Source organism: Ctenocephalides felis, unplaced genomic scaffold (genome assembly GCF_003426905.1).
Source record: "Ctenocephalides felis isolate EL2017-DRISC unplaced genomic scaffold, ASM342690v1 CF-g0.4_SCAFFOLD_00845, whole genome shotgun sequence".
NCBI lineage: Eukaryota > Metazoa > Arthropoda > Insecta > Siphonaptera > Pulicidae > Ctenocephalides > Ctenocephalides felis.
Window position 1 is genome coordinate 33,577,548 of NW_020536999.1, and position 16,433 is coordinate 33,593,980.

The 16,433-nt window shown below is 33.6% G+C and overlaps 4 protein-coding genes across 4 annotated transcripts in view; 3 read left to right on the plus strand and 1 right to left on the minus strand.

Annotated features, from left to right (window-relative positions):
- The first annotated feature begins 605 nt into the window (after positions 1-605).
- LOC113363336 (serine/threonine-protein kinase MARK2-like) lies at positions 606-3,584 on the plus strand. The gene is made up of 8 exons (XM_026605829.1): positions 606-802; positions 885-984; positions 1,053-1,164; positions 1,641-1,797; positions 1,870-1,978; positions 2,062-2,146; positions 2,326-2,483; positions 2,718-3,584. Exons 3-8 carry the CDS (start codon positions 1,109-1,111, stop codon positions 3,557-3,559), a joined length of 1,407 nt encoding a protein of 468 aa, XP_026461614.1. The 5' UTR covers positions 606-802; positions 885-984; positions 1,053-1,108; the 3' UTR covers positions 3,560-3,584.
- Positions 3,585-4,355: 771 nt separating this feature from the next.
- On the minus strand, positions 4,356-11,541 carry LOC113376987 (DNA-directed RNA polymerase II subunit RPB1-like). Its single transcript, XM_026617138.1, is given in 14 exon segments — positions 4,356-5,470; positions 5,684-5,875; positions 5,963-6,266; positions 6,372-6,575; positions 6,640-7,946; positions 7,949-9,075; positions 9,146-9,403; positions 9,634-9,855; positions 9,932-10,223; positions 10,351-10,512; positions 10,596-10,746; positions 10,821-10,967; positions 11,038-11,160; positions 11,282-11,541. Coding segments are annotated over 14 exon segments (5,682 nt in total). The 5' UTR covers positions 11,360-11,541.
- A 256-nt stretch (positions 11,542-11,797) lies between these two features.
- LOC113363662 (CDGSH iron-sulfur domain-containing protein 3, mitochondrial) lies at positions 11,798-12,937 on the plus strand. The gene is made up of 4 exons (XM_026606143.1): positions 11,798-11,932; positions 12,007-12,136; positions 12,211-12,304; positions 12,729-12,937. The coding sequence occupies exons 1-4, from the start codon at positions 11,882-11,884 to the stop codon at positions 12,850-12,852; spliced, it is 399 nt and encodes a 132-aa protein (XP_026461928.1). The 5' UTR covers positions 11,798-11,881; the 3' UTR covers positions 12,853-12,937.
- An 882-nt stretch (positions 12,938-13,819) lies between these two features.
- LOC113382517 (sodium/potassium/calcium exchanger Nckx30C) overlaps positions 13,820-16,433 on the plus strand; it is a 155,408-nt gene continuing 152,794 nt past the window's right edge. The window contains exon 1 of the mRNA XM_026620858.1: positions 13,820-14,635. Coding sequence (XP_026476643.1) covers positions 13,820-14,635 — 816 coding nt within the window. The remainder of the gene's footprint in view (positions 14,636-16,433) is intronic.

The window sequence follows — 16,433 nt, forward strand, 5'->3', positions numbered from 1 at the left end:
AAAACAATAAATAAGCGGAATGAACTTAACACGCTGTGCGACACAAATCTCTTTTATTTAGATAGTATTTCCAAATTTCTCACAAAACAATAAAAACGACGCGCAAAGTATTCGCAATTCATTCCACACATGTGTAGAATCTTGGTAAAAAATATTTTTCAAAATGTCCTTTCTCCATTATATCTTCAAACAGTCTACGAACAACACACCATCCAATTGTGATTTTTTAAATTAGTATTTTGTGAAAATATTGTGTACATATTTATAAGTTTTTAATACATAGTGTAGTGCATTACCATATCTTCCAAAATTGGAAAAAAGGTTTTTTTAGTGAAAGAAATGATTTCGAAACGTGTATATATTTTTTCCAAGTTGCGGAATTGAATTAGTATTGGGATAAATTATAAACACCTCGATCGTATACAGTGTCTCTGTTTCTGAACCGAGTCTCAATTATATCTTCGCGATCGGTTGTTAAGGCTCAATTATAGATTTGAAGCGTGTAAAAATTTCAATTAGATCATATCCAAATATTAAATAAGTTTACGGAGATTCTAACTAAATTATCCTATTTCAGAATGGCGAGTGCGTTCGTGTCAATTCGAATCCGCCGCCAACCTTACGCGTTGCGACGCCTGTATCGGCGTTGAGTTGCGGCCCATCCGTTCCGGCCCTGGCCGGAAGGACGAAGACGGAAAACAAACTGGAGAATGATCAGGCCCCAAAGGCCTCCCCGACGCAACAACCGCCCTATCAACGCCTTATTCAAGCTTTGCACAATGATCCACGAGCAGTGCAGGAGGTAAAAAATTGATTTAATAACATTACAATTAAAAGGATCATAAATTATAATTCTTACATTATTCTGTTTATCAAATATAAAGGTCGCATTGGGTCGCCGTGTAGGATTGTACAGATATTGTGGTGATATCGGACGAGGAAATTTTTCACGAGTGAAATTAGCTATCCACCAGCTTACAAGAGGTAAAGAATATATTATCAAACAATATGAATGTTATATTTATTTACCTACTTGTGCACTACATTTTCAGATAAAGTAGCTATAAAAGTCGTAGATCGAGGACGATTAGATTCCAAAGCATCGCGAATGCTCTCTAGAGAAGTTAGTACTTTAGAAAGTGTTCATCATCCACATATACTTAGGTAAGGGAATATTGATAGTAATGAACGAAATCAAATTTCAATCTACCTTACCTAATAGGTAAATACAATAATATTTACTTGTCTACGGACGACAACAACTTGTATTAAATCATCAATATTGGCATCCATCAAATAATATATTTTTTAATGAAAAAAAATGTTTGAAAAAGAATTTCGTACTTTACGAGTCTCGTTTTGACTTATCTTTACTTAAAAAATTCAAGTAAAACATATAAATTGAGAAGAACTTTTTAATATACAAACAAATTTATAAAACAAATTTAATTTTAATAATTAAAGTAAATAGAAAAAGACTTGCAAAATTACGATTGTGTGAACGTAATACTTTAATGTTTGAATACAAGTCATTTGAATAGATGCCCAAATAGAAAATATTTTGTTATATATCTTCCACCAACTGAAGAACTTTATGTATTATACATATCACAATACTTAATAATTCTTATTAATTGCAGGCTTTTTGAAGTAATAGAAACATTGGGTCGTGTTCATCTAGTTACTGAATGGGTAGCTGGAGGTGAATTGTACGATAAGATTAGTACATGCGGGGCTCTCAAAGAAAAGCAAGCAGCAAACTTATTTAAACAAATTGTTTTAGCTGTTAAACATATGGTAAGATAGATGTGCTTTTTATAATTTCACATCATAATTATACATTTTATGAATTAATTAAAAATATTTCAGCATGGACTTGGTTTTGTACATAGAGATATAAAAGCTGAAAATGTATTGTTACTGTCTGAAACACGGATTAAATTAGCCGACTTCGGATTCAGTACACACCTCATAAATGGTATAATATTGAATTGTTCCAGATAATTTATCTTTATTTTATTATTCTTTTTATATTTGTTATAAATTTGTGTCATTATTTAGGACCCATGCAACAACTGGATACGTTTTGCGGATCACCACCATATGCGGCCCCCGAACTTTTTATCGATGCACACTACATAGGCGGGTATGTATATTATTTACCTTTTTGTATATATATATACACACACACACACATATATATATATATATATATATATATATATATATATATACATGGTTTTTGAAAGAGCTTTATTACTTCTTACGTTTTCGTTATAGTAATGTAATGTAACCATTAAATAATTTCACTTTTCTTTATTGTAGACCAGTGGATGTATGGGCTTTGGGAGTTCTTTTATATTTCATGGTTGCCGGCTATATGCCGTTCAGGGCGCCTACTGTTCCTGGTCTGAGAGCAAGCGTGCTGAATGGCAATTATACTATGCCAACTCATCTTACCTTTTTATGTTCTCGATTGATAGGTGAGTTTGAGTAACTATTATTTTACTTATTAATATATTTTAAGCGAAAAATGCGTACCCGGATGTTAGATGCGTTCATATAATATGCTTTTGTATATTTTGTTCATGAAAATCGTGATACGGATATTCATCGTTTCATCAAAGCTTAATTCGGTTTAATTTATATCGGCAAGATAAATTATTTTCTTTCGAGGAATGATTTTGTTGATACTTATTGCTAATTTTTAATTGCAGAACGCATCTTAATTCATCAGCCGGACCGACGTCCGTCGTTAAATGATATTTTGACTAGCGATTGGTTTTCCAGTAGTGCAGCCGCACCCGATAAAATAGACGATGTGCCAAAACCAAAAAGTACTTTTCTCTCTATATTTAGTGGCAACAAGCAAAAAGATACGTCTGAAAACAAAAGTGCTAATATATACGTTAAAAATAACACTAAAAACAGAAATGGACACAGAATGTCGCAATTTTGTGAAAGAACTGGACACGATCCGAAGCTTTGTACTACTAAACGCAATAACAGTGTTCTTGATCCGAATTTTTTAAATGCTTGCGGTGGTGCCATCGATGCTAAAGAAGCATCCATCCCGGTTTCTACTCGGCAAATAACAAAGAAGTTATTTCAAAGTGCAAACCTTAAAAAGAAAATAGCGCCGATGAATGATAAGCAAGCGGATTCGTTACGAAATAGCATAGAGGTTTTGGATGTTCAATCTACGAATAGTTTAACAAAGGAATTTAGCATTGATAGCAAATTGTCAGAGGAGTCTAACATGTATCCTGAAGAACAAGGTAATTTTGTGATGCTACCCACAAATACCTTAAATCTAGAAGAAGGGCTCAATAAATTTGAAGTTCAAGCAAGAAAGAAATTAGAAGAATTAGGTATAACAGAGCAAATGATTTGTGATGCCATTGAAGCCGGACCGAGAAGTGATATAATTGGTGCTTATCGTGTTATAGTACATAGACTTCAAAAAGAAGAAAGCAAAGATCTTACAGGTGAACCAAATGCTTCTTTATTAGTACCAAGAAGACCTAGAAAAATATCAAAAGCTTGTATTCTTCTTTGACAAGAGCAATTTTCAAAATTAATGCTTTTAGAAGTATTGTTTTTTTGAAACATGATCTTGTATGGGTTTTTATTTTTTGGTATGAAATTTAATGTAATCGATTTTTCTATGTGTTATCATAAATCCATCAAAGGATATCTCTATGAAATTTTAATTTTAAATAATATTAAATGTGATAAAATGTTATAAATTTATCAATGTTCATATTAGATCCTTAAATATGTTATATTTCTAATCTTGTCAAGGCTAGTCTTCAGTCTGCGGACTGAATAGAATAATTTTTATGTTTTACTGTTTTATGGATCTGATGATTAATTTATGTAAATTTTACGATCAACATGACATGAATTAAATATTTTTTTAAAAAATAAACTCATTCATATTTTTAAGTATATCATGGAAAAGCTGCCATCCCATTTTCATCAATAGTTTCAAACTAATGAAAATTGGTTACCACCGCCATCATTCCAATTTTGTTAATGTTAATTTATATTCATCATTATACATGCATACAAGCACATGAATATAATATGAAACCATCATTTTAACTAAATTGTACAAAATAACTGTACAGAAACTAGAATGAAATATAATACATTTTTATATACATATAAAAAAAATAGTTTATTCTTTTTTTGTTTTAAATAAAATTACATCCTTAAATATATATTACATATATATAGATATATAATCTACGATGAAGAAAAAGTCAACTTTATACTATGGATATGGTTACAGTTTTTATACAAAATGTGTCGACATACTTTTTCTACACATACTTGAATACAAACTAACTTTAGTCTGATGATTCATCATAACTAGGGCTTGCTGGACTATAAGAAGGACTTGTTGGACTGTAACCGGGTGTATTTGTAAATGACGGCGAAGATGGAGAGTACGTAGGACTGGTACGGGTATATGTTGGGCTTGTTGGTGAATACTTGCTATTAGGCGAGTACTGTAGAGATCCAGGTGAATAACTAGGACTAGTTGGCGAATAATTTGGTGAACTAGGCGAATACCTTGTGCTAGAACCTGGAGTATGTTGTGGAGAACTAGGGGAATAATTTGAACTAGTAGGTGAGTAACTGGGACTGGTAGGTGAATAAGAGGGAGTTGTTGGTGTATATTGCGGACTTCCACTAACAAATGATGGAGACGTTGGAGAATAATTAGGAGTGGTGGGAGAATATTTTGGTGAACTTGGTGAATAACTATGGCTGCCTGGCGAATACCTAGGAGAACTTGGGGAATAACTGGGATTTGTCGGTGAATAGTTAGGTGATGCTGGTGTATAATTTGGTGAGGATGAGGAATAATTGGGGCTTGTTGGAGAATATGCAGCCGGAGATGTTGGGGAATATGTGGGAGAAGTTGGAGAGTATGATGGAGATGCTGATGGATAACTGGGACTTGTAGGTGAATAACTGGGACTTGTTGGCGAATAGCTAGGGCTTGTGGGTGAATAACTTGCACTTGCTGGAGAATAGTTAGGACTTGTTGGTGAATATACTGGAGATGTAGGGGAGTAACTAGGACTAGTAGGACTGTATGAAGGGGAAGTGGGACTGTAAGATGGACTAGTTGGTGAATAGCTGGGGCTAGTATGTGAATAATTTGGACTTGTAGGAGAATAATTTGGACTTGTGGGTGAATAGTTTGGTGAAGTTGGAGAGTACGATGGACTGGCTGGTGAATACATTGGAGAAGTAGGTGTCATATTCGGCGAGGTGGGTGCATATGCTGGACTGTTTGGTGAATAAGGTGGAGATGCCGATGGTGATGCAAAGTATGGAGACATTGAAGGTCCTGGAGAACTAGGTGATCCAGGTTGCCAGCCAGGAGAAAGACCAGAAGCATCTGAAGCTCCAGATGGCGAAAATGATGGCCCACCTGGTGTCATCATGGAATCTAAAATGATATTCATCAGTTAAAAGAATTCCTAAAAAAATAATTTAATTCACACACAAACGTATAAGAAAAATTACTTATTATTGTACATTGGAAGATGTTTAAGATGAGAAATATCTTAAGAACACTGCAGAGATAATATTTGTCTTAACTTCAATCTCAGATGTTATGTTAAAATAATGAATATAATTTTCAACTAGTCAAAAAACTTACATTGATTTGGTGACCAAGCACTAGCTCCATGGGCTGGCGTAGCTCCCTGACTCCATGGTGTCATTCTAGGACTTGCACTAGGAGTGGTAGCAATACCAAAGAAGCCAATGTCACCAACAACGCCGCCAAGAGTATTTGCAATGTCAATACCATCTTTACACTTATCAGCATCCAATAATAAATCAAAGCATCCTATTAAAAGTAACATATATGAAGTCAATATTATGGCAAATATTTTGAACAAGAATAACAGCAATAGATATATTAATATCAACAAACCTGTTCCCATCCTGGGCAGTTGTCCCATAATAATGTTCTCAGACACTCCTCTCATTGGATCTACTTCAGCATGTGAAGCTGCATCCATCAATACATCAACAGTTTCTTCAAAGGAACATCTCATTAAAGCTCCAGTGTCTTGTCTGTTAATACCATGACGAGTGATAGCCATCAAGTGACCTTTGGCAGTCATAACATCACAAAGTAAAGCTAAATGTCGATAGTTTACATAAAGACCATAAAATTGCAATACAGTATTCATTTCCTTCTCTACAGACTTTCTCACAGCTTCTATTCCCAGCACCTAAAATTTATTTAGGACATTTAGAGCGATTACTCTCATTTTATAGTATTTTATATAAAAATATAGTAATAAAATATATGCAGATTATTAATTCCCACAACTTACCGAGAAAATTTCACAAATATCATTACTGAAGGTCCTGACTGGATCAACATCTCTCTCACTTAAAACTTTCATCATTGACGTTCCATCTGTTTCCAATAGCCATTCAGCAATTGCTTTGAATTCACCAGTCTCAGTAATTATAATTCGTTTTTTACTATCCGTCTGAGGTAAATGCATATATACCTTTCCAATAGCCTCAATGCCCTGTATAACAAAAATTATTTATAAATATTTCCTGTACAGCTATGTTCAAAATAATATGACATACCTGTAATGTCATGTCAGATAACATATTGGCTTCAATACATCTCAAAAACATATCATCTTCCATTTTATCAACATTTTCCTCTTCATCTTGGAATTTATTATCATCACTATTCATAATTCGAATTCGCAGTACTAGTTTTTCAGCATTGTCATCATTAAATATACAGTTCAAGTCATCTCCAAAGCCTGCATTAATTTTTTCAGCAATCTGTTCCATGGTCAGTTTTTTATCTGTCATACGTTTCCTATCTAATTCAATACGTAACAACCATGGTGAAATCTTTGTTGGATCAAAATCAGGCATTTCATAATAGATATTAACAAACTCTTGATCCTCTGATATCACAGTGTTTTGTGGATCGGGATCATAATAGATAGCTGTATTTGCAGTTACTTTTCTTAACGTAGTATGCTCCAATCTGCAAAGTACATTTTTAGCCTTTTCCGCATCCCTGGCTGCACCCCCAGTTAAAAATACAGTCAGTGAAGGAGCTTTAGGTTTTTTGGAAATATTGATAATTTCCTTCAATCTAGGTACACCCAAAGTTACGTTCTTTGATGATACACCAGCAAAATGGAAAGTATTCAGTGTCATTTGAGTAGCTGGTTCTCCTAAAGACTGAGCAGCTAAGGCACCAACCATTTCTCCAGGATTACATTGAGCTTGCTGAAAACGTGTTTCTATTTCTCCAATTAGAAGATTAAAAGCATCAGTTGATAACCTAAATTCTTCTGATACATATTTAGTGCACAATGTAGAACGTATAAGACACTGAAATAGTAGAGTGGCGTTTTCATTAGCCTGTTTCGACAACCTGTCGTTACCAGCTACAATAACACACTTTGTAAGTAAATCTTTTACTCCTTGAATAACTTTAATTGGACTCAAGTCAGTAGGCATTCGTTTATTTATATGGAAGATTTTTTGCACATTCCAAATCATACGCTGTAGATTACAAGGCAGTACTACCTTAGATTCTCCATTGCTAAAAATAGATCTTAAAGCTTCACGATCCCTATTTAACTGCTCCCATTCACTTTCCAGCTCGGAAATAACATAGCCTGATTCTGTTAGTTCCTTTACAACATCTTCATTAAATATCTTCCGGAGATATCTTTCATTTGATAATTCAAACTTGAACTTCTTCTCAAATACTTTATTGGATAACTTGATGGTGGGAAGGTTTTGGAACTCCACTGCTTCACCACACAAACCATCCTCGCCATACCTTAACTGAATAAGTTGTCCAACTGAGTTACGAACTGTTCCATCATAATGTACCATAACAGACTCCATAGCCTTTATCAACGACGTTGGATGTATCCTGTTTCTGCAGTTTTTACAGCAGTATCAATAAGACCTTCTCTTCCACCCATAGCATGGAAATAAAATTCTGAAGGTGTCAAGCCAGCAAGATATGAGTTTTCTACGAAACCTCTAGATTCAGGACCGTAATCATCCTTAATGAAATGAGGCAAGGTCCGCTTACGAAATCCAAATGGAATACGCTTACCTTCTACATTCTGTTGACCTACACAAGCAATAACTTGAGAAATGTTAATATTGGAACCTTTGGAACCTGACACCACCATAGCTTTTAGATTATTATATTCGGTAAGAGATTTCTTTGCAGATCCTCCAGTTTTATCACGAGCATCATTTAGAATTCTGTTTACTTGATTCTCAAAAGTCTGCCTCAGGGTATTACCTGGAGTAGGTTCTAGCTCCATGTTGTGAGCTTTCTGGATAACTTCTATGACATCTTCTTTGGCTTTTTTAATAGCACGCTGGATCTCCATATAGGTTTGAGGATCAGCAATAGTATCACCAATACCAATACTATGACCTTCTAACAAAAGCCAATTGTTTACCACCGTTTGAATGTTTCCATAAAATCTACCTGCTGTCTCATGTCCCAACTCCAGAAAAACAATATGGAGCAAGGAACCTGCCGAAGCACCCAAGGTTCTTTTACACAAGATTCCCATAATCAATTGTCCATGTTCTACCATTACTTTTGTATCACCAGGAGAAATCCATTTATATGGTCCATCATCTTCTTCATCAGGATGGGTTGAATGTGTGCGGATCATGTTTACATTACCAGGAATGATAAGTGTAAAGATTTGTTTACCAGTCCATAATGGTTTTGGTTTTAATATGCAAGGTTGTGGCATTTTACCATCCCAAGTGGGTAAGAACATAAGTATGTTCATCATCTGCTCCTTTTCGATGAATACATCACGTTTTGTCATTTTTCTAACTGCAGTTAAAGTATCCTGTACAATACCCATAACAGGCTTATTTGCTTGTGGTGTAATAATTTGTCGAGGTGTAATATGAATATTTTCTACTTCAGCTCGTGTTTCCATGGATTGCGGAACATGCAAGTTCATTTCATCACCATCAAAATCAGCATTGTATGGAGATGTACAACTATAATGGAATCATAATTTTCTTACTGTATTACCGAAATTTAAATACTCATAACAAATCAATTCATTACCTTAAATTCATACGGAATGTAGACCATGGCAGGACTTTTACCCTGTGACCCATCATACTCATTTTGTGCAAAGTGGGCTGCCGATTGAAAATCACTAAATCATCATCTCTTAAATGCCTTTCAACTTTGTATCCGCATTGAAGATGCAAATCAGAAGGTTTGGGATGAAAGCGTAAGTCAATACGTTCCCCATTGTCACGAACTATATATTTTGCACCAGGATATTGTGAATTACCTCTACGTACAAGTTCTTGCATTCTGTAGAGAAAAATACATACTGCTTAAAATATTCAAAACCTACATTATAGAATTATAAAATAATTTTTTGAATAATATTGCTTAGTTTGAAAGCATTTTATTCTATCATCTTATTATGTATGTTGATATGATTATTTACCAAAAATAACTCTGATACAGATAACATGCCATTATTACTAATAGATCATATCTATAATTTTAAAACATTTGCAAATATAACAGGTACAAACCTTTCTATGTTAAAGGGTGTTACTAATTCTGGAAAAGTCATATTTTGTGCAATAGATCTAGGAACTCCTACTTGATCTATTCTTAAATTGGGATCTGGTGTAATGACAGTACGTGCTGAAAAGTCTACACGCTTTCCCATAAGATTTCCTCTAATACGACCTTCTTTGCCTTTTAATCTTGCTTTGACAGCTTTCAATGGCTTTCCAGACTTCTGCATTGCTCTATATAAGAAATATATTATTATTGATAATTTAATTTAACATTATAATATTATTCTTGATTGTTTATATTACGAACCTAGGCATTCCAGGCATGTCATTATCAACAAAAGTTGCAACATGAAATTGTAACATTTTAATATTCTCAGTAATAACATGAGCCGCAGCTCCAGATGCCTCATTTCTCATTAATTCATTATTAGCTTTAATGATATCAGACAATTTGTGTGTCAAATCATCTTGATTCTTAGCAGCACCAAACATGACAACAGCTGGCCTAACAGCTAAAGGTGGTACAGGCATAACAGTAATTATCATCCAATCTGGTCTTGCAAATTTTGGATCCATACCCAGAACAAAACATTCTTCATCTGAAATTAGGAGCAAATTGTTGATTATAATTAACTGTGCAATTTGATGGTTACTGTTTTCAAAATATTACATATACAGCTTTTGTTTGTGCTAACTACTTTACTATATGAGGTTTCTTCTTTTCACCTGTTATATGTTTTAAGATCTCCCACACTCTTTCTGCACTGACAAATATTTTCTTTTCTTGTGATTCATCATTTACATGTTTCCACTCTGCTGTAATATCCAATCCTGTCCTTCTTAATGAGGGTTGATAATGACCGCAACCACCATGTCCAGCCTTTTTATCTATGCAAAAATTATTTATTGCAAGTTATTTCATGGTAGTTATTTCATAACATAAATGCAACAAAATAATCATTTAAACTCACTTGGATCTGCTGGAGCACCTTCTTTAGTCAAATCCATGTCTTCACCACCTTCGCATATTTTTTTGCCTTTACATAAATCATACACATAAGCTAGTCTTTTACGAGGCTGTCCCTTAGACTTTGAAACTACTTCTTTAATTTTTGGATTTTGCTATAAATTATGTAATAATGGAAATGAAGATAAAAAACATAATGAGAAAAATAATGTATGATAGAAACACTTACAGGACTCACTAACATCTTTGAGCAATAAAAACAAACACATCGCAGAATTTTCAGTGTCTTTGTTACAAACCCAATATGAAACACAGGTTTAGCAAGATCTATATGCCCAAAATGTCCTGGGCATTCTGTCATGTTGCCAGCGCAAGTCTACAAAAGAAAAGTTATTGAATACTTTCCAGGCATAACATGGACATGTCTATTTGATTGAAAATTATACTTGGCATCGTGAATTTCTGTCGATAACCCCCTGTCTTGGATCCATCAAACCGCCCAGTTTAGGTCTACCACCTTCCATAGTCTCGGAAAACCGAATACCACCCTCGGTAACAGACATCCTTCTCTGTAGAAATAGTATTTTAACATCGTCAATTATATGAATATTATAATGCGTTTATAGAAAAATTTATTTTGTCATATTATTTCAACACATCTAAGCAGTAAGTTATGTTATAATGTCTTACAATTTCGTCTGGGGCTAATATCCCAAACTGAACCTTTTTAACAGTTCGCAAGGGAGCCTTGGAATCGCTCGCAGCCATTGCGGATTCTTATTTGTCTCTACGAAAAAACAATCACTGCACAGGCACAATAATTATATTGATAAAATAAACTAAATTTGCGACCGCACTAGCATCGCATAATATTTTAAAAAGTGCTACATATCGCACAATTAATGTTTATAAAAAATCAACAACATACGGCGCAGAAGCTGGCATTTCACTCTACGACTCTACCATTATGAAGTTCGAAGTTTATTGTGTTGTCTAGTATGAAGTTGTATTATCATCCAGAGTTGCCAACTATACAGATTTAAATGCTCAAGTTTTTTTTGCTCAAGATGCCAGCGCCCATAGATAAAAGAGTAGCTTCGCGCCATTATTTTCTATGTAGAACCATAGATAAAAGAAAAATATACAAGAAGAGTGTATATCTCTTGGCGATTGATAATATCACTAGCGTGGCAACCCTGTCTTTAAGCTCTTTCAGCTTCAGGTTAAATGTTAGATGTATGACATCTGCCAAAATTTGGTTAATATTTAATATATTAAAAACGCTGTAAAATGATATCGTCTTCACTTAGAAAAATTATACCTAAAAGATATTTTGGACAGGTTGACCATATTTTATTCTAATTAAATGTACTAACGAGTATTATTTTATTTAGCTTAAGTATTCTTGTTTTTAGGTTAGATTTACCTCCGACAAAAAGCAAGAATTACCTAATAATCCATTAAAAGAAATATATAGTGCTAGTTTTCAACCAGATAATGGCTCTATATATGACAAGAAACCTTTCAAAATGTATCTCGAAGAGGGTATTCAAATTTATTTTCATACAATTTATTATACAGCTATTAATATTTATATATATTAAACTCAATGTTTTTAGGCAAAAAGTACGGTTGGTGTCTTTGTGGAAAGTCGAAGACTCAACCTATGTGTGATGGAACTCATAAAAACATATTTTTGAAAATTAAAATTAGGTAAGTCTAGTTCTTGCTTTTATTGGAATTGATTTTTATGGAAATTGGCCGTCTTTTACTTAATGTTTTGTTTCTGTATTAATGACCCATTCATTGGAACATTTTTTTTCTATTTAATTGAAAAAGATATGGAAATGGCGCGTTTTCACTTCTTCTGTGCTATTTATTATAGCAACTACAATGAATCATCATAGGCCATATTACATTTTTGAGTAATTCGAGTTGGCTGTAATTTTTAATGAGTGTCAGTGAAGTATTGTAAAATGTGAATGTTACTACAAAATAAAAGTTGTAAGAGATATTTGAAAAAAAAATATGTGTGAAAATAGAAAAGATTAAAAAAATGGATAGATAATATGATGTCACTATGAAAAGCAAGCGGAATGCTTTATAGGCTTGAATAATTCAATATAAGCTTTTACAGGCCTGTACACTTTAAAGTAGAGAAATCTGGAGACTATTGGCTGTGTAATTGTAAACAAACAGGTAATAGGCCATTCTGTGATGGAACTCATAAAGAAGCCAGAATTCAAGAAGCTATTAAGTGAATGTTGTATAAATTATGTGTACATATATTTCAATGTAATTTTTCATTATTAGTTTATAATATAGTTATAATAAATATAGAAGTATAAAATAGGAAAAGTTTTGTTAATTATTAATTATTATCCTTATATTAACTTATTGTATGGAACATGAATTTTCATTGTACTAATACCCAGTTTTTTTTTTTTTTTTATGAAAGACATAACAAATCAGCTAAATATTAGCTGAAGAAAATTCACGGTCTAAATTGTGTTTACTGCACTTCTGAAATTACATCAGTGCAATATTTATACTGATACTGACTAAATTATTTCACTAAATTTTAATGTGACAACAAATTTTATGAAGATCTTAAATTAAATGTGTATTTAAATCCAGAGAAAAAAATCTCATTAAAAGTAGAAAAATTCAAGTGATATGTTTTTATTATGATGCCATTTAACTAAATAATTCACCGAAACTTTGATTTATTTATTTAAATTAAAATGCAACGTAAACTAATATTTAGAGATTGAATACATTCAACATAATATTTCTATGTTAAAAATATTGTACTTTAACATTGTATATTGAAAGAATCATTTTGACTAAATATAGGAGAAGAGCGCATGTGCTATCCCGCGTGCCGAGTGTGCGCGGTCCCCGCAATATCGAGCGTGCCTGGTCGCTGCCAGAAGTCCATCAGCGCCACCAGATCCAGTCTTTAGTGGACCGCGACTCGCGCATGAACTTTCTTCTCTTCACGCTCGGTTTATCACCCAACGGAACCTAACTCTGAACGGACGTCTAGTCTCTCAGAGTCCAGCAGCGTGTATCGTCGTGATTCACGTATCAAAATATTCTGTAAAAATGCTGACAAAAAAATAATACGCAACGAATAAAATATTCAAAAACCGACAGATAGGCAGTGATTATCGCTGCCATGCAAGGCGAAAGGCCGGCACGCGCGGGCTTTTGTCCGACGGCGCAATGACGAGAAGACGCGGTGCCGGTCGCACATCGTTGGTGACCGTTGCGGTCGCCATAGCCTGTTGCCAGTTCCTCTTGCGGCAGCAGGACAGCTCGGTCACCACCGTGAGTTGTATGCAATTGCACGAACCGCCGCCAGACTATGCGGACTACGACAATGACTCAAACGGAACATCCGGTGGTAACGGTCATCGAAAATCCGGCAACGGAAGCGACGCAGCTGAAGAAAATCAGCCGCTCTTTCCGCAGGATCTTTTTACCTTGGAGCAGCGGCGCAATGGAGCCGTCGTATTCCACATCTTAGGCGTCATATATATGTTTGTAGCACTTGCTATTGTGTGCGACGAATTCTTTGTGCCAGCATTGGATGTGATTATTGAGAAGTTGGCAATACAAGATGATGTTGCCGGTGCCACTTTCATGGCCGCAGGCGGAAGTGCTCCCGAATTATTCACAAGCGTAATTGGAGTCTTTGTGTCTTTTGATGATGTCGGGATCGGCACTATTGTTGGTTCCGCTGTATTTAACATCTTATTTGTGATAGGGATGTGTGCTCTGTTTTCTCGCACAGTGTTGACTCTTACTTGGTGGCCCTTGTTCCGAGACTGTACCTTCTATTCAGCGAGCCTTCTTACGCTGATTTATTTCTTCCAAGACAATAATATATATTGGTATGAAGCACTAGTTCTGTTCTGTTTTTATGTCGCGTATGTCAGTTTCATGAAATGGAATCAACCCGTCGAACGGTTTGTCAAAAAAATCATTTATAAGAATAAAGTGACAAGAGTACGCAGCACAGACCAGTTGATGCCAACGGTAAGCAATTTATAAAGAGTATATGGTTGTTTGGAGTATGCTTCCTTTACCCACTAACAATCCTGCAAATCCTATAGTCATACAGTGACCCGATAAAACCACACGTTCAATGTTCTAATTCCAAATTATGTATATTATTATGCGATATATAAAGGTTTAAAGAGGTAGGTGTTAAGCGTTCTGCATGTTCGGCCGGGTTATTCATTAAATTGTATTTGTATCAATTAGTGTTGTGTTTTTGTATATGTTTATATGTCATATATACCTCGATATTTCTGCGTGATATATATAATATATATATATATATATATATATTATATAATTTTAATGATATAATATTTTTATGTATTTAAAAAAAAATAATAATAAGATATGCATAAGGAAATACACATGTTTTAATAGAAACATATTTTAGCTATCGAAATAACGTTATTATGTTTGAATATTAAAAAAATATTTCAAGTTTTATTTTCAAGAACATAAAATAATTATTCAAATTATATAAGTTATTGATTCATTCAAGAATAATAAAATTCTTAATAAATTCTGATTCATTTACGCGCTTTTTCTACATGAATTATAATAGAATTTTTAATCACGAAAAAGGACTGATAAACAATTTATCTTTACAAACAACAGTTATAAACGTAATACCAATTATAGGGTGTTGCGTTAACAGAAAAATTAATATATTACATTAAAGAATATAATATCTTCACAATTAGAAGACTTGCAATGTGGTTCAAAAAGTACATTATTTCAAAATTTAATATTTTTTATATACATTGAATTTGACATATATATCCAATTAATGCTTGTAATTTTAAAAATTATTAGATTGCATTCCATCAAATCAACCCTAATAACCTTTTGGTATTTATATTGTTGGTATATTTGCATGATTCCTTGATTCAATTCGACTTTTGTCTAATATTTATATAAAATGTTCAGATGACAAACATTAACTTTTTTAATCATTGCTGCTGCTGTATATGACGAATATTAATATAATTCTAGTACTTCGCAGATTTTATTATATCTATAAAAATACATCAACTTATACATTACCTCAATTTATTACCCGTAAACAAATAATATGATACATGAAACATGTGGTACTATGAACAACATTGAAGTTTACTATATCTAATTTTTGTTGATTATATACTTTTTTTTGGATCTCTGTGACAAAATTCAAATTCGGCCCTGTACGAGGCGTTAGATTAAGCAAACAATACGAAATAACGAATTAGGAAGGGCGATTACTTCGACGTCAACAAATAAAATGAGCGGGTGCGCAGGGCATGTGCCGCATGGTCGATAAATTCTTTGCGGCGCCCGTGGTGTAGATGATACACATTCCAATTCGGGATTTTGAAATTGCATTTCAAAATAAATAAATATGCCTATACCTAAAGATATTCAAGATTCTAATCATTTTAGAACTTCAATCCGTGTTCAACATCCTAATATTTTAACATATTTTAATTTAATTTAATTATGATATATCCAGGCCCCTATCTATTTTCGTAATGTCAAATAGTTTATTTGAATGTCATAAATCACTAATGTGGTTATAACCTTTATACACATGTCCTGCTTGTTCCCATCAATCTGAACAACATTGTCTTATATAAAATCAAGTTAAAGGTCAATTATAAATTCAATATATATTAGTCGATAATGCATTGGGTTCAATTTATCTTATGCATACCGACAATAATAAGCTATTATTATGATGCAATGAAAATTGTGATAAAATGAGCACTCAATTACTGACCTCAGAGGTACTTGAAAA

What these genes read in the sequence shown, in the direction of transcription:
- LOC113363336 (XM_026605829.1), top strand. Translation starts at nt 1,109, where the DNA reads ATGCTCTCTAGAGAAGTTAGTACTTTAGAAAGTGTTCATCATCCACAT. An exon ending in TTTTAGCTGTTAAACATATG is followed by an intron (nt 1,798 to 1,869) that starts GTAAGATAGATG and finishes AAAATATTTCAG; the next exon opens with CATGGACTTGGTTTTGTACA. An exon ending in CAGTACACACCTCATAAATG is followed by an intron (nt 1,979 to 2,061) that starts GTATAATATTGA and finishes GTCATTATTTAG; the next exon opens with GACCCATGCAACAACTGGAT.
- LOC113363662 (XM_026606143.1), top strand. Translation starts at nt 11,882, where the DNA reads ATGATATCGTCTTCACTTAGAAAAATTATACCTAAAAGATATTTTGGA. An exon ending in CAAAATGTATCTCGAAGAGG is followed by an intron (nt 12,137 to 12,210) that starts GTATTCAAATTT and finishes CAATGTTTTTAG; the next exon opens with GCAAAAAGTACGGTTGGTGT. An exon ending in TTTTTGAAAATTAAAATTAG is followed by an intron (nt 12,305 to 12,728) that starts GTAAGTCTAGTT and finishes AAGCTTTTACAG; the next exon opens with GCCTGTACACTTTAAAGTAG.